The sequence below is a fragment of the Rana temporaria genome, chromosome 3 (genome assembly GCF_905171775.1).
Source record: "Rana temporaria chromosome 3, aRanTem1.1, whole genome shotgun sequence".
Taxonomy (NCBI): domain Eukaryota; kingdom Metazoa; phylum Chordata; class Amphibia; order Anura; family Ranidae; genus Rana; species Rana temporaria.
Genome location: NC_053491.1, coordinates 99237682 through 99255721, shown reverse-complemented (window position 1 = coordinate 99255721; position 18040 = coordinate 99237682). Strand labels below are relative to the sequence as shown.

Below are 18040 nucleotides of genomic sequence, written 5' to 3'. Positions count from 1 at the left end.
TTATCACAGGATTGGAAGGCATTCTTCTGATGTATATAGGAGACAATTTAACCCTATCGTAGTGGATACATTTCCTACTAGGTATTTGGAAATAAACTTTTTAGCAACTTTTCTTTGTGCTTTTACACACTACATGTTTAGATGTACATTGGATTTTCACAGTCTGTGTCTTATCTTATCTGAGTACATTTGGTTTATACTCTTCTATGAAATATCACAGCAGAAGTGTAGTAGGCTAAGGTTTTTGATGAAAATACTTTATGCTTCAGGTACAAAGGACATGCCCCCGATTTGATTGGCAAGCAAGACAGCGTGTATGAAGGTAAATACAAATTTGATTTGCATAAATTGTAAGCATCGGTAACTTGTCTTAGCCCTGGTTCATATTGCAGCAATTAGGCATGCGATTTGACATGTCAAATCGGCGGCTAGTGCCGGCAATGGCACCGTTAGAATCGGTGCGACTCCGCACTTGCAGCGCTGCACCGATTCCCAAAAGTAGTTTCTGTACTACTTTTGGCGACTATGGGTGCAATTTCTTTAGACATCTGTGCAGAAACCCGCACAGATGTCTCATGTCTCTGAAATCGCCCCCGAAGTCGGGACTGACATGCGGGAAAGAAAATGTTTTATACTTATACTCTGTCTCTGTGTGTGCAGTGTGCCCCTGTGTGTGATTTTGTGCGATCACGTGACCGGCTGGCTCCCTCCAGCTGCAGCGGGCGGGATCGAGATTCCCCTGCTGACTTCAGTCAGGAAGAGAGCCAGTCGGTCACATGAAATAAGGTGTACTACACACATAGGGGCACACTGCATTAAGAGACAGCGCTGATAGTATATAAATGTACATGGTATTCCAGCAGCGCGGGCAAGGAGGTGGTTGGCACTGTCACTAGCTGACAGGCAGAGAGGAGAGGGGAGGACAGGAGAGCTGTGGATGACAGAGGCACGTAAACTCACTGTGGTGTCGGGGCTCAGCAGCCATGATTAACCGTGGTCAGTTTACAGAGGGAAGGGTGAAAACTGGTAGGAACAGCCAGGTATTTTAGGTGATACAGGGGGCTAAATTACACCAAACACAGTACTGTGATGTTATTCATGCTTTAAAGGGACAGGATCAATTTTTTTAAAATTTTGTTTGTTGTTTTTTAGGTTGACAAACACTTTATTCACTTCTCGCCCAGGCTAATTCTTCCCTCGTCCATTTAAAAATCATAATTTTTTTGGTAGAAAATGACATAGAACCCCAAAACACTATATTTGTTTTTTTTAGCAGAGACCCTAGAGAATACATTGGCGGTCATTGCAACTTTTTATCTCACACAGTATTTACGCAACAATTTTTTAAAGAGCGTTTTTTTTGGAAAAGAAAACTGTTTTGTGCTTTAAAAAAAAACAGTAAAGTTCAATTTTTTTGCATAATGTGAAAGATTAAGTTATGCCGAGTAAATAGGTGCCGAACAAGTCACGCTTCAAAATTGCACATGCTCGTGGAATGGCGCCAAACTTCGGTACTTAAAAATCCTCATAGGCGAAGCTTTAAAATGTTATACTGGTTAAATCTTTTGAGTTACAGAGGAGGTCTAGGGCTAGAATTATTTTGCGGCGACACCTCGCATGTGTGGTTTGAACACAGTTTTCATATGTGGGCGGGACTTGCGTATGCGTTCGCTTATGCGTGCGGGGACAGGGGCACTTTAAAAAAAAAATGTTTTTCTTTATTTTTAATTTTACTTAAATTTTCTTTTTTTGACACTTTTTAAAAAAAAAAAAAAAAAAAATATTTTTTTTTAGCACTTTTATTCCTATTTCAAGGAATGCAAACATCCCTTGTAGTAGGAATATGACAGGACCTCCTTTACAGTGAGATGTGGGGTCAATAAGACCACACATCTCACCACTAGGCTGGGAAGCCTAAAATAATAATAAAAAAAAAGATCACCGCTTCCCAGCCGTTGCCGCGCCATTTTATTTTTAATGCAGAGGCCGGGCTTGACGTCAGAACATCTCGCCCGGACTCCGACGATCATAGAGACTCCATCTGGTCCGCCAGAGATCTCTATGATCAGCATACGGGGCCGGCAGATCCGTTCTCCGACTCACCGATCGCATCAGTAAATCTGTAGAAGCACCGGGGGGGTGAAACGTCTGCTTTCGCCGCCTATAAGAACGTTTAAGCAGTGGAACAGCCGCTATGATCATTCTTATGGTGTAGGGAATCGCCGGCTGAAAATGCCGATATCTGAATGATTCCTGTAGCTGCAGGCATCATTCAGATATAGCCCCACAAAGACCAGGATGTCATATGGCGGCCTCTGGGCGCAAAGTGGTTAAGATCTATGTTGAAAATAATAAAGTGATTATATACTTTTACTGATGATTGTAACCTGTCATTAATCTAAATACAGAAGACTGGGACATGTTGGATGTTGACGAGGATGAGAAACTCACTGGAGAGGAAGAGTTTGAACTACTAGCTGGACCCCTTGGCCTCAATGACCGTAGGATTGTACCTGAACCAGTACAGTTTCCAGACAGTGACCCACTGGGGGCTTCTGTAGCCATGGTAACGGCCACCAACAGCATGGAGGAAACACTAATGCAAATAGGTACCTTGGGATATGGGTTGAAATCACCTACTATTTTTCCAATGGGAAGCGGGCATAATTCTTGATGGGTGCTATCTGTGCTTTGGTGAAAAATTTAGTGTCCAAAAATATTTAGGTGCTGGTGTCCATCTTTTACTGTTGCCACTTATTAATTTCTCATTTCCCTTTCAGGCTGCCAAGGAGCTTTGGAGAAGAGCTCCTCAGGCCGGATAACACTAGGAGAGCAGGCAGCAGCTCTTGTAAACCCGCATGATCGTGTGATGGCATTACGAAGGGTAATAGCTGCTGCCCAGGTCCTGCTGGCACGTACCATGGTGATGCGTGCACTTTCACTGCTGTCTGTTAGGTGTGTTGTATTACTTTCCTGTGATATGTTGCTTGTGCTGATGAATAAATGAGGGTACATGTAAGATGGGTGACGTGGATGGGAATTATTTCTAGCAATGAGGGGAGAGGGGATTTCTGGAGACATTTTAGTATAGTAGGCCTCAAACGTTTCTGTGGTTTTCCATTGTGCAGGCACACATTACCAATGAACCAAAATGACATGAATAGTTCTGAGTTAATTTTTCAGTAACAGCATTTCAGTATTGCACTTCCCACAATAAGTTTCACCTGTGATGTCAGTCTGTATTAATAAATCATGTTTTCATTTCTCCTCCAGTGGTTCCAGTTGCAGTCTTGCTGCGGGTCTGGAGTCTCTTGGCCTAACTGACATCCGCACTTTGGTGCGCCTCATGTGCCTGGCTGCTGCAGGTAGAGCTGGCCTTTCCACCAGTCCATCAAACACTTTGACTAGTTCTGCTGATCGCTCTCGTGGTCTACACACCAAGACCAGCAAACCTATCTCTTGCCTAGCATACTTGAGTACAGCTGTTGGCTGCCTAGCATCCAGCACTCCTAGTGCAGCTCGACTACTTGTTCAACTTTGTACCCAGGTTAGTTATTTTCTGATTTACCTTTATCTCCTACTAAGTTTTGTGTTGACCTTTTATGTGTTTGTTCATCACTGGTCTCAAATTTTATTTGCACAAAGAAATGCTGAATTCAAAAGTCAGTAAGCTAGGATAATTGGGAACCCATGAGGATCTAAATATAGGAGCAGCTGTTGCTGATGGTTTTGAACTGCTTGATAACCAGCGACGTGCCAGTGCATTGCTGGGCTTCAAGTAGTTATACCAGGATGATGTCTGCAGCTTCAGGTTTTTTAGGGCATCACTTTGACTCTGAAGAAGAGGGTTCTCCCTCAAAACGCTTTAGCCAGTCCTAACACCACCTGACCTGAGAGTGACTGCACTCATCAGCATGCGCTGTGTTATGCCTCTATACTATATTTGTATGAGAGTACAAGCATTGTTTTTATTTGGAATAAAATTTATGTTAGTAATGCGCTAGGTTGGTGCACCCTTCTTTTGCTATTGTCTTACAGTTCTAAAGGATACCCATTGTCCCAAGGAGGGCAGCAAGGCCATTTGTGCATAAAGAAGCTATCTGTACTATGCATCCTCAGGCCCACTACTTGAGTGTGGGAGAATTGCTTTGAGCCCCAGGCATCATCCCAGTACCGTTTTTTTAGAGCCAACAGTTGGCTCTCTTGTAAAAGCAATCCTAGTGGCTAACTAGCTGCTTGATTGCTTTTACAAGCCGCAGGAGGAGTCATCCCCACCTGCCACCTTCTGTGGTTTCATTGGGCTGTAGGGTCCCACCAGAACATCCAGTCGACCAGATATCGATTCAGCCAACGGATCATAGAAATGAACAAAGACTGGAACTGCTTTGTTGGTCTCTATGATACAGGGAACTGGAAGAGATTGCCTTGCATCACTTTCGGTTTTAACCTGGATGTAAACGGCGCTATTTTTAAAAATGAGAAGCGTTTGATCACACTGATCCTGGTGTGATCAAATGCTTTTAAGGGCAGAGGAGGGATCTCTGGTCTATAAGACTCTCCGTAAAGAGTACTTGTCACAAGGGATGTTTGCATTCCTTATGACAGTAGTAAAAGTGATCAAAAATAAAAAAATTATGCGACGGTAAAAATAAAAACATTTTTTAGGTGCCCCCCATCCCTCCATGCTTTCACACAAAGGTGGACATAAGCGTCGGGGAACCACGCAAACTGATCGTCCCACACATGTGAGATTACACTGTGAACCTCAGATCATGGGTAGTCATTTTAGCATCAGACCTCCTGTGTAAATCTAAAGTGGTAGCCTCTAAGCTTTTAAAGGGGTTGCATATGGATAGAAAAATATACATTGTTTTGTTGCCATTGCACGGGCGTGTGCAATTTTAAAGCGTGACACGTTTGTTATCTATTGACTCGGCGTAACATCATTATTTATATTTTACCCCAAAATTAGGTTATGTATTGTGTTTTTTTTTTTTTTTGCATTTAAATATTAAAGTATTTTTTTCAAAATAATTGTATTGGCTGAATGTGCATCACACAGACATCGCATTTGATCTGCACAACAATGCGGTGCGACTCACATGCAATGTCTGTGTTTCGCACCAGTGTGAACCCAGCCCTAAAACCTAGAAGCTGATTGGTTACTATGCACAGCTGCACAATATTCTGTGTGCACCAGTTTTAGTAAATCTCCCCCATGGTTTCTTTAAGCAAGAACCATAGCCTAAAGCTGAGAACATAAGCTTCTTACCCAGAATCAGAAATTCTATTGATGTTTGCCTATGTGTTATTATACACCACCTATTTTTAAGTACTTTCCTATAAGGTTTTTAGCACAGTTTGGAAGACATTTCTGAAAGAAGCAATGCTTGTCCTTAAAGGAGTTGTAAAGACAGAAGGCGTTTTACATCTTCATAATTTTTTTTTTGCTCTGTTCTACAGAATTTGATATCCGCAGCAACTGGTGTGAATTTAACAACTGTGGATGACCCAGTGCAAAGGAAATTCTTGCCTAGTTTTTTGCGTGGCATTGCAGAAGAAAATAAACTTGTTACTTCACCCAACTTTGTAGTAACACAAGCACTGGTTGCACTTCTTGCAGACAAAGGGGCTAAACTGCGACCCAATTACGACAAAGCAGAAATGGAGAAGAGAGGTAAGAGAGGCTGTTAGATACTATAGCATGGTAAAAGACAAATCCACACATTTTTTTCCCTTGCATATAGATGTCTTTTAGATACATCAAATGTTGGTGGTCTTTACACGGTACTTAATTTATCTTTATTTCTCCTGTCCTACTTTAGGTCCTTTGGAACTGGCCAATGCTTTGGCTGCGTGTTGCCTTTCTTCCCGGCTGTCCTCTCAACACCGCCAATGGGCTGCGCAGCAGTTAGTACGTACACTTGCTGCTCATGATCGGGACAATCAGACTGCACCACAGACTCTTGCGGATATGGCTGGAGACTTGCGGAAATGTTCTTTCACCAAACTGGAGGCACATCAGAACAGGGTGAATTTTTATTTTCTTCATCGAGATCCGATACTAGATGCTGTTTCTCTGGGTGATTGATTGGGAAGTATCATGTAGATTTTATGATGCAACTTGACATTGTCATGGAAGAAATATGGGGGCTGCCGTTGCTGGTCTCCTTTTTTAAAATGCTTGTGGTTCTACTTCTCTGGGGCGCCATCATTTGACGTCCGCCCCTTTGCTCGTTCCCCGCGCGCGCTCCCGAGCGTGCAGCGGGGAACTGCTGTGCTGTCCGTGTCCCTTGGACACAGCCAATCGGAGTGGCCGTTTGCTTGGCGATCTGTGCGGCAAATGAGAGATGATCTCATATGTAAACATATGAGATCATCTCTCATTGCCGGCTCTCGCAGACAGCGGTGCTGTCAGGGAGAGAGGATACCGATCTGTGTCTCTTGTACATAGGGACACAGATCGGTCACCTCCCCCAGTCACCCCCCTTCCCCCACAGTTAGAACACTAATTAGGGTACACATTTAACCCCTTCCTCACCCCCTAGTGTTAACCCCTTCCCTGCCAGTCACATTTATACAGTAATTAGTGCATTTTTATAGCACTGATTGCAGTATAAATGTGAATGGTGCCAAAAATGTGTCAAAAGTGTCCGATGTGTCCGCCATAACGTCGCAGTCGCAATAAAAATCGCAGATCGCCGCCATTACTAGTAAAAAAAATAATAATAAAAAATAATTCTGTCCCTTATTTTGTAGGCGCTATAACTTTTGCGCAAACCAGTCGCTTATTGCGATTTTTTTTTTTTGTTTTTTTTTTTACTAAAAATATGTAGAACACGTATCGGCCTAGACTGAGGGGAAAAAAATGTTTTAAAAAAAAAAAAATTGAGCTATTTATTACAGCAACAAGTAATTTTTTATTTTTTTCAAAATTGTCGCTCTATTTTTGTTTATAGCGCAAAAAAATAAAAACCGCAGAGGTGATCAAATACCACCAAAAGGACGTCAATTTTGTTTGGGAGCCACGTCGCACGACCGCGCAATTGTCAGTTAAAGCGACGCAGTGCCGAATCGCAAAAAGTCCTCTGGGCAGGAAGGGGGTTTGTGTGCCCAGTAAGGAAGTGGTTAATTTACAGACTTGGAACAAGTTTGCTGTAAACAGATGTCAGAAAAGCTTCTGGGTTTCATATCTCTATACCTGTTCTAGGCCAGGGACTGATGGCATTGAAGTCTAAGCATTACCACTGCATCCGAGAAGCTGGCATTTTCAAAGGAGAGTGGAGTAACGGTGGTCTTTATTATTTTCTCATGAAAGTCTCTTTAAGGGTATTATGAAGTGTGTATATTTTTTTTTTTTCCTGATTGTAAGTGTAATCAGTCCCCATAGTAATCGGCTTTCGATAAGTCCTACTGGTGTCAATTTCCTAACATTACAATAATGCCTTTCAAAATACCTGTGTGGGAAGCGTCAGATGAAAATCGCCATTTGTTGCAATCTAGTTCCAAGGCAGTAATGCCTTTCACAGTGCAGCTGATTGGTTTCCATTTCAATGCTACAATGCTATTATACACCCTGGGAGTCCGATAATGGTGGCTTCCATCTGAATCTGCCAACAGATATTTTTGTGCTATAACAAACGCAGTTTACAGTATAATATTTATGTTTCCTTGAAAATGTAATGTAACTCCCGATTCATTTTGACTGCTTTTCTTGTTCCCTGTCTTTAGGTGATCACCTCTGTGTGGAGTAGTAAGAAATTGTTACTAGCCACTAGTAGTAGTGATGGGACTGTCAGAGTGTGGAATGTGTCTAGAAACCAGTATTCCCTCCAGCAGACATGCGTTTTCCAAAAATCGTGAGTAGCTTCTGCAATGTTTTTTATTCTGTTAAACGTATGAGAGATGTGTTTTTCAATTATAAAATATTACCAGGGTTGTATTTGTAACTAGTCTCACAAATGGGAACTTAGATTTAGGTTTTTGATTTTTCTTTTTTTATCCCAGAACACAATATTCAGCACCTGTTCAAGCAGTCACCAGATTACTAGATTGTATACTATTGCCATCTGCTGGATAAATACAGCCTGTGATGGCTCCTTCCCGAGTTACTGTAGGGACAGAGCAGCTGTTTGGACCAGCACCCTCTAGTGCAACAGGAGGGAGCACTGTCCTGTTCTGGGACATGTGCAGTATGGGCTCCCTCCTGTTGCAACTTCTGAGCTCATAGGCAACAGGAGAGTACACAGTGCTGGCTCCGACAGCTTCACTCCCTCACTAAAAATACCATGAGATCATGGAGCTCACAGGCTGCAGGGGATTTTAAGAAGCTTCTTTAAAATGCAGTTTTGGACTACGTCCTTTAAACTTAATGGAAGCCCTGGCTGAAAGGTAGGTTTAGCATGCTGTGCTGATATACCCATATGGGACAGCATAATGTGCTTTTTGGTAAAGCTGACACTTCACATGAGCTGCTGAAGGTGCATAAAAAAACTGAGGATTTAATATCACTGTAGGCGTGAGCGATAATGCAAAAAGACAGTTCGCAATAAGGCTCAATATAAACTTAAAGGAGAAGTACAGCCAAAGCTTGTTTGGCTGTACTTCTGGGAATTACAGGAGTGCAGTTCGTTCTGAACTTGTTCATTTTCAGCAGACAGCGGGCTGAAGCCCACTGTTGGCTGATGTGTCAGAGCCGGTCCAGGCTCGGGCAAGATTGCAACAATGGAGTCTGAATCCGCCCACATGCCTGGACCAGCACCTGGCTCAGCCTCTCAGTGAGCCACTGAGAGCCTAAGCCAGCTGCTCCTGCCCCCTCCACAGCCCAGCTCTCCAATGAGCGCGGGGGGGTCTAGAGCAGGGAGCTGCTTACTGAGCTGTGAGAACCGAGTGATCATTCGGTTCTCGGTGTTGGAGGCGCCGGGGGACAGATACAGCATCGAACCGATGCTACATCCACCTAGGTAAGTTGATTTCTAAAAGAACAAAACAAAAAACCCATACATCTTTTAGATGGTAACACAACTTTCAGTTGTATACTTTAATTGGAAATGAAAATGTTGCCCCTAGAGCCCTGGTGAACAACCTGTAGCCTGAGCACCACATGGAGCCCTTTCGTATATGAGGTGCGACCCTTGGACTTTAGCAGCCTGTAGTGGGAACATTGATTAGGGGTAATGGCATTGATCTCTGCTAGCCTCATGTTTCCACTTTCTTCTTTCTATTGTCTTCTGCAGCATGTCTTCAAGCCAAGCATGTAGCATGTACATAGTCTCTGACCATCATTTCCTCTTAGGTCTGCAGTCTGTTCATACGTGACACATATTGAAAATTATGTGTGGCCCTCTGGTGATATCAGGCCCCCTATAGCTCATAGGTTGATAAACGCAAAAATGTCTAGTTTCTAGGGCAGTGGTTAAGTTTAAACCTTTACTTCAACCATGGCAAATGGCATCTTTGTTACTGTGGGTAACATCTTGATTTTCTCAAAGCTTACAAGGTCAGAGTGAGTATACATTTACCATCAGTGATGTGGCAGGTGATAAAGTAGCAGGGGTTGGCAGATGAATGCAGGAGCATGTTAAAGCACATTGCTAGCAACATGCCATCCACGTTTGTTATGGTCTGCAGTTGTATCCAGCTTTAAAAAGCAATATATAGGAAAAATATAAACAGGATTTTTTTTCTCTTTACTAGAGAGGGAACTCCAGAGGAACCGGACCCATCCTTGTCTCCTGTGTGTTGGAGTGTTAGTGGGCGTTATCTGGCCGGAGCCCTGGAAAAGACGATCAACATCTGGCAAGTCAATGGTATCAATTTAGCCATCCATCTTCTATATATCCATCTTATATTTTGTGTCTGTTTATTAAACTGGGGGTTGATTCTGAAAGATGTTCTATGTTTTAGACTAGACATTTCCCTTTTTAATACTGTAAATATAATATAATGTGTAACCCTTTTTTATCAGGTGGAAAAGGACTTGTGGACAGTCAGCCTCACTGGGTCTCCTGCATAGTGTGGCCTGAGCAGAGTCCTGGAGACGGATGGGCTAGTGACCAGCCAGAGTCTTTGTTGGTGGGTCGTGTTGATGGAACTTTGGGGCTAATTGAAGTGACAGATGCCATCACCATGCGCCGTGTGGAACTGGAGCACTGTTACAGGAAAGACGGTATGTAAAAATTTGTATGTACATTGAAAACTGCACTGAATAGAATATTAAGATCACTTGGAGCTCTTGGGCACAGCAAGCCAGCATATCCTGTTAAGGTGCCTTTCAACTAAAGGCAAAGCAGGTCAAACACTGCATTTTTATTTTGAATGCAGCTGCATGTATTCAAGGGGAAAACTTGACTAGAATGTCCCTAAAGCCCCATTCACATTAGTGCATCTCCAATGTCTCATAATTTTCAATGTGACTTATAGCAACTTTTAATGCGGCTTTGTTCCGACTTTACATTCTCTGCACCAAAAACAAATTAAAATGGTGCAGGTACCTTTTGAAGGTCGCTGCGACTTTAAGTCGCATCGGTTTGAACTGGTGCAATTGAAAAGCATGTGCTGTAACTTGTCATGCGACTTTGATGTCCAAAGACGCATTGCAAGTCGCACAAGTGTGAATGGAGCTTGAACAACCCCTATACATCAGTTAAGGACTTTGTGCATAATTTCTGCTGTGCAGATTGGCTAAATTGAACATAGCGGGGCATATTTATAAAAACCGCAAATGGGACATTTACCGAATGTTCACTGCAGATTAATCTTTCTGGTTAATAAGTTTTAATAACCAAGTAATGAATAATCATTAGTGATTGTTTGATGACTTTCATATTTACTGCTTTATAAGTATGTCTCCAAGACATTATCTTTACATACAATTATTTTCTAATTATCAGCTTAGCTATGATGATCAGTATTAAAGTGATTTGTAAATGGTACATTTTGTTTTCCAATAACAAACATGTTATACTTACCTGCTCTGTGCAATTGGTTTGCACAGAGCAGTCCCGATGCTTCTCTTCTCGGGTTCCGATGCTCCTGGGTCCTCCCCCCATAGCGAGCTTTAAAGGGGTTGTAAAGACAAAAATATTTTCCTCTTAAATTAAAGTCTGACAGTAGCTGATAAAGTAAAAAGTAATGTTTTGCATTATAACTAGTTTGATACCTGTTAAAATCGAGCTGTTTTATTCACCTCCGTCACTCCTGAATCGTTATTCTCACTGACTTCCTGGTTTGCGGTGCACATTCATTCTTGCTACATCACGGCCTAATGGGAATTACATTTCCCATTAGGCTTAGCCTCCATGCCTGTGAGGGATAAGAGAGCATCTTCATGCGGGGCTGTAGTCATAGGGAGGGGGTGAGCACATTCTGCTTTCCACCATGCAAAACGGCTCAGATGCTGGTGGAAAGCAAGAAGAGGAGTGACAGGAAATGGCATTTTCAAACCTGGATTACTGTATTTTGGAGGTCAAAAGGAAAAACGAGGTAAGTGATATTTAAATGCTCTAGCTTACAGCAATCAATTGATCTAATAAAAAACAAACCTTTAGTGTTCCTTTAATGCACTAAAGTGATACTTAAGTCTCTGGGCAGCCCAGATCCTCTTCTTCTCTGGTCCCTCTTCGGTGCTCTTGGCCCCTCACTCCTATTGAGTGCCCCCACAGCAAGCGGCTTACTATAGGGGGCGCCCAAGCTGAGCTACATCTCCCTGTGTCCATTCAGACATGGCGCTGTGGCCTGGCCTCACCCCCTTTCTCTCCTCATTGGTTCACTGACTTTGACAGCAGCAGGAGCCAATGCCGCCACTGCTGTCTCCGCCAATGAGGGGGAGTCCCAGACAGCCAAGTCTCTTGTGCAACATCGCTGGATCTAGATGGACCTTGGGTAAGTGTGAGGGGGGCCTGCTGCACACAGAAGGCTTTTTATCTTCATGCATGGAATGCATTAAAATAAAAACTTTTGCATTTACAATCATTTTAAGGTAAAAAAAAAAAATGTTTGTCTTTACAACTACTTTAATACAATCTTATGTATGTGTTATTTTTCTTGTTTTTTTTTTACAGTGGCTGTTACCTGCATTACTTGGTTTAGTGAAGACCGTCCCTTTGCTGTTGGTTTTGCTGATGGAAAGTTACTAATTGGACACAAAGAGCCAGAAGAGAAAGGAGGGATGGTTCTCATTGACGCACACAAGGTAAGATGTGCACTATTGTCATTTAAAGTGGTATTAAACCCAAAAGCATTTATTGCTTTGCGGCTTACCAATTCTTAGAAGCGGTGGCTGATTTATTTATTTTATTTTATTTATTTATTTATTTATTCGGCTTTCTTTCCCTTATTTTCATCTGGTGATCTGCCAGTAAATCAGATTTTCCAAAAGAACAAACTCTCTTACAGATGTGGCAAAGATGAGGGTGCCACTGTGCTCCTTCATCCAGAGTGGGGGCACTCTAATACAGGATGTGCTACTGGCCAGATCGCCAGGTAAAAACAGAGAGAAAAAAAGCCTAAAGAAGAAAACGAATGCTACCAACACATCTAAGCTGCAATATATTAAATTATCCGTTTTGGGTTTAATAATGCTTTAAGCTTGTCATACACTGTACGAATTTCCAAAATTTGCTCAGTGAGTGGCCCTGTTGGAAATCCCTAAATTGAAAAATTGAAGGAGCCAGGTGCAAATTGTCAGCCAAAAAGTGGCTCCATCAATCGGATTTAACAGCTGTCTGGAGTGGGAGATTTCTCCATACACCACCAAAAGGGGAACCTGCTCGTTTTTTTTTTTGTTTGTTTTTTGCGCGTTAGCCCTGTAGGCTGAACAATAAGCTATTCCTATATGGCCAGCCTAAGATTTATTTTTCTAATTAATCTAAACTGTGTTCTTTAGTTTACATATAGAGCAGTGGTCTCAAAGTACCGGCCCGCGGGCCATTTGCGGCCCGCGGACCAGTTATAAATGGCCCGCAGGCAGGGTGAAAGTGAGGGGAGCAAAAAAAAAAAAAAAAAATTTACTTTTTTTTTTTTTTTTTTTGAGCTGGCGCCATCTGGTGGTGAGCCGTTGGTATTACAAGTTATTACCACCAGATGTGTAAGCTGGCGCCATCTGGTGGTGGCTGTTGGTATTACAAGTTAAGCATTACAAGTTAAACAGCAATTCTAATGTCATTTTACACTATTTTCACTGCCATATTCTTCCCTCTAATTAGAACCCCCAAACATTATATATATTTTTTATCCTAACACCCTAGAGAATAAAATAGCGATCGTTGCAATACTTTCTGTCACGCCGTATTTGCGCAGCGGTCTTACAAGCGCACTTTTTTTGGGAAAAAATTACACTTTTTTTAATTAAAAAATAAAACAGTAAAGTTATCCCCATTTTTTTTTTAATATTATGAAAGATAATGTTACGCCGAGTAAATTCATACCCAACATGTCACGCTTCAAAATTGTGTCCGCTTGTGGAATGCCGACAAACTTTTTTACCCTTTAAAATCTTCATAGGCGACGTTTAAAAAAATCTACAGGTTGCATGTTTTAAGTTACAGAGGAGCTAGAATTATTGCTCTCACTCTACCAATCGCGGCGATACCTCACATGTGTGGTTTGAACACCGTTTACATATGCGGGCGCTGCTCACGTATGTGTTCGCTTCTGCGCGCAAGCTCGTCGGGACGGGGTGCGTTTTCTGGCTCCTAACTTTTTTAGCTGGCTCCTAGATTCCAAGCAAATTTGTCAAACCCTGACTTACACCAGTGCTGGTGGTAATAATGCGCTCGCTGACACCAGTGCTGGGGGTTAATGTTGTGTTCGCTGACACCAGTACTGTTGTTTTTGAAGTTTGAAAGTTTGCATGCGGCCCCCCATGGCATATGAAAACTTGTCTTGTGGCCCTCAGGTAATTTGAGTTTGAGACCCCTGATGTAGAGGCTTCAATATATACAAAGGTTCATATGTGCCATGACACCATCAATGCAATAAATTCCATTCTTGTTTTTTAGGAGATGTTTGTGAGTGTAAAATGGGATCCAGCAGGTGAACTGCTACTTACCTGTGCCAAAGAGGACACTGTTAAGATATGGGGAAACACAGGTGGCATCTGGAAAACGCTCTACAGCCTCCCACACCCATCATATGTCAACACAGTAGCCTGGTGTGCGTTGCCTGGGAAAGCTGACAGCCCACAGCTCATGCTTGGAACGTGAGTGTCTTTTGCTCTGCTTATTCATGTTTACATACATAACTAGTTTAGATCCCTTGAGCTTTCCACTGATTCCTGAAACAATCTGGTACACTTTAAATGGCCTGCATTTTTTTATATCTATCCAAATTATGTTTACATGGTCTTATGTAAAATAAATATTATATAGAAAGCACTGTGAAGGCTGCTTTAAAGTATTAGGTCACAGTGACAGACTCAACCAGGACAGGGGCTTTTGGAGGGGACTGCAGGGTGGCCTCTTGCCTACTAATCCCTGACTTTTAAGGGAACACTACTCCTTTGGGAGGTGTGTGCCTGGGGTACTCTTGAATGAATGAGTGACTTGTATAGCGCTACACATGTGAACTAAATCGCCTCTAGACGCTTTTTGCAGCCAGTGTCTTCCTGGCTGGTGTGGCCATTTACCCCGTAGGATCTCAACCCGCTTGGGACACAGTCGTACACACACATATATACAGGGCCAATTTGGACAGGATCCAATTAACCTACCAGCATGTCTTTGGAGTGTGGGAGGAAACCGGAGAACCAGGAGGAAACCCACACAGACACAGGGAGAACCTGCAAACTCCAGGCAGATGGTGTCGTGGTCTGGATTTGAACCAGCGACCCTTTTGCTGCTAGATGAAAGTGCTAACCACTACACCACTGTGCTTCCCTTGGAGTAGTCTTGCTTCAGATTCACGTTCATGTCTCCCCAAAACACATAGACTCTGGAATGGAGGACCCAGATACATTTTTAGGGCCTCTATGCCCAAACCAGCAATGACTGCTTTAGATTGTGATACTCAGAGCAGATGTTAGTATCGGCTCAAAGCAACCTGATTCTGGGGTCTCCTGATATAATCTATTTAAGGAGTTATGTTAAGGCGGTTGATGGTTGTAGACGGAGGGAAAAAAACCCTGCAAGATAAAGGCATAATGTGCTAGTATGAATCGCATACTAGCATATTATGAATTACTCACTTTAGTAGGAAACCCTCTCAGCAGCGCAGTCACTGCTGAGAAGGCCGACATCTTCTCCTGTCCTTTCTTCTGTGATCGCGGGTTACTCCCAAGTATGCGCGCCGGAGCCCTTGGTTCCGCAAGACGCTCTAAAGTTCCAGGACGGTATGCCGAACCCTCTGAACGCTTGCGCCACTGACGCCAGCGGCTGCATGCAGGGTGAATATTTCCTAAACCGTGCAGGTTTAGGAGATTTTCTTTTTCCCTATAAGCTTAGCTGTAGGTAAAAATAAAGCAACATTTACAACTACTTTTAAGTGTCTTTGTCCCATTGTGTGCTGCCTAGGTGTGTATCCCCATTGGTAATTGAGTCGCCTATTATTTCTGTCTGTCTGATTGGAGATGAGATCAATATTGTGACCATTGTACGTTGTTATTGAACCATTGTTGGATGTTATGTGTTTCTGTTGATTAGCTTACTTAGATTATGTTTATGTTCCTTAGATATGTTAATTATTTTCCTGATTACAGTTATTAGCTATTTGGTTTAAAGACAGACAACAGCAATATTTGTATTTATTTTTTTACACATTGTGTTTGATTTAAGGGGGTGTCAGAATGGTTTGGTATGTGTATGGACCGTTCCACAAGCCTCTCTAGAAACCATTCAGTTCAAATCGGAACGGAGGGAACACTCATATTGTAAGGTAAGTGATCACACTGCTAGATAGCCCTTATGCAGAATAGACAAGTCAATTGGTTTTTATGCCTTCTGAATGCCATTATTGCTAAAAAGCCATCCTCTAAACTCATTGATTTCTGTAAATCATATAACTGGAGTTAAAGCCCAACTCCAGGCACTTAACAAATTATCAAAAACAAACAAAAATCCCAGCTCACTTACCAGCTAGCCTGCAACCAAACTAAATTGACCCTGTCTGCTAGTTCACGTTAAAATAAAGGGGTTTAGTCGCACACATTTGCAAACATATGTGTAAGCTTCAGTGTACTGTGATTCTAGCGCTATCATTTGAGTCTCCCAAGTTGGAGCACATGCTGTATGTAGCAGTGGATAGATTAAGATAAGGCCCTTAACCTATTCAGTGCTATATATGTGCTCCAACTCGGGAGACTCTTAAAATTATACAGTTTTGGATTACAGTACACTGGGGTACTGCGACATGCACATGTTTGCAAATGTATGAGACTAAACCCCTTGTTTTTATGTTTCAATGGTGTTTATTAGTTTTCTTCACAGACAAAAAGTAATACATATCAACGTAATTTCCTTCTATAGATAATGATTTGACAATGTGTTCACCATCACAACGTGCCATTGCCTATGAGGGTTATGACCTCCCAAATCATATATAAATCCACATCATACAATTGGCAATTTAGACGTTAGTAAACAACACTCCAGATATGTGAAAAGGAGGTAGTAAAGCAGAAAAAGGGGGATCCAATCCCGTTGGAGAACAATAGGAAAGGAGACAGTGGGATGAGAAAGAAGAGGGGGGAAAGGGGAGAGTTGAGGCTCCGCGCACCGTAAAATAATCCACAAGATAAACCTAAGAACCACTCGACCCAGGATCAGCAGTTAAGTAGCAGATCCATGGATCCCAGACTTTATGGAACTGCTTCATCTTGTCCTGCGTGATTTAAACCCCTTGTTTTTAACATAAACTGGTAGAGCAGGTGAATTTGGTTTTGCTGCAGCCTAGCTGGTAATTGAGCTGGGAATTTTTGTTTATTTTTGATGTGCATTGCCCTTCCATGTCCTCTTTGCTGCAAAAACTAGTTATAGGTTGGGGTGGTTGTCATTTGTTTACACAGCTAAAAAAGTTTCCCTTGCTGTGGGACTGTGCCTGAACTACAAGGATTAGTTGCTTGTTTTGGTCTAGGGGGAAAAAAAAAAGATGATTTACTTGTCTAATCCTCCAGTTCTCCTTGTGGCTACACCGGTCCCCACAGCTTCTTCTTCCCCCAAGCTCCAGTGGTCTAGGGTTCTGACATCATCCAGATCAAAGCAGGGTCTGTAGCCCTGCATTGGACAGGTTGATGCAGAGGGCAAGTCCACCACTGGAACATGGGGGGAGCACCATCTGCTGGGGGAATGGGGAGGATGAGGTAAGTAAAACTCTTTCTCCCATAGACAAAATTAGCTATTAACCCTTGCAGTTACATTTACACCTGAGCATTTTCAGCTCGTAAAACGCTCATATCAAAAGTTACAATGCGCCCAACAAGCAAAATCCCATTCATTTAAATGGCCCTTGTTCACATCTGAGCGTTCTGTCGCCTGAAGCTCAAACAGTACATAAGTTTCTTTTTGGGCAGATTAGACCTTTTTCTGCTTTTTACATGGGTGACCTTTGACCTGTACAAAACCGCGTGACTTTCTGCCTGATATGATAGGCTCAGGTGTGAATGCAGCCTTAGATTTGGCCTTTTTTTGTCTATATGGGATTTTTCAGACCATGTTGGCTGGCCACTCTCTGCAAAAACATGCAAAATGTTGTTGTGATGTCAGCAACACCCGCTATCACTGCTCATCTCCTTCCCCCTTCCCCCTCCCCTCTCCATTCACATGAACAGAAAAAATTGACTGGGCTAATTGTCACTGTTCATCCAACACATGGGCTTCGCAGAAACTGAAGGAGATCTGATCATGTCTGCCTGACCAAAATCTATCCTGCGTAGGTGGGCACCCTTAACACGTTAGCTTATTTTTTGTACACGTTTGCTGCTTGATTACTGTATGTCTCCTTAAATCGGCTTTATTTAAATGACCAGCCAACAGCTTTTATCAGTACCTGTGGTGTCAAGTTTGCTGCAAATCTGATTTCAGCCTTATTCTTTTATATTATTATTCTT

General features: G+C 42.4%; 1 protein-coding gene across 7 annotated transcripts in view; it reads left to right on the top strand.

Annotated features, from left to right (window-relative positions):
• The window catches only part of HERC1 (HECT and RLD domain containing E3 ubiquitin protein ligase family member 1), a 232131-nt gene that overhangs the window by 175789 nt on the left and 38302 nt on the right, over window positions 1-18040 (top strand). For all 7 annotated transcript variants that reach the window (XM_040343076.1, XM_040343077.1, XM_040343079.1 and 4 more), the window contains 12 exons: window positions 270-322; window positions 2409-2609; window positions 2781-2955; window positions 3274-3547; window positions 5464-5677; window positions 5826-6031; window positions 7732-7859; window positions 9697-9809; window positions 9968-10168; window positions 12063-12193; window positions 14001-14200; window positions 15771-15870. In XM_040343076.1, the coding sequence (XP_040199010.1) occupies window positions 270-322; window positions 2409-2609; window positions 2781-2955; window positions 3274-3547; window positions 5464-5677; window positions 5826-6031; window positions 7732-7859; window positions 9697-9809; window positions 9968-10168; window positions 12063-12193; window positions 14001-14200; window positions 15771-15870 (1996 nt within the window). The remainder of the gene's footprint in view (window positions 1-269; window positions 323-2408; window positions 2610-2780; window positions 2956-3273; window positions 3548-5463; window positions 5678-5825; window positions 6032-7731; window positions 7860-9696; window positions 9810-9967; window positions 10169-12062; window positions 12194-14000; window positions 14201-15770; window positions 15871-18040) is intronic.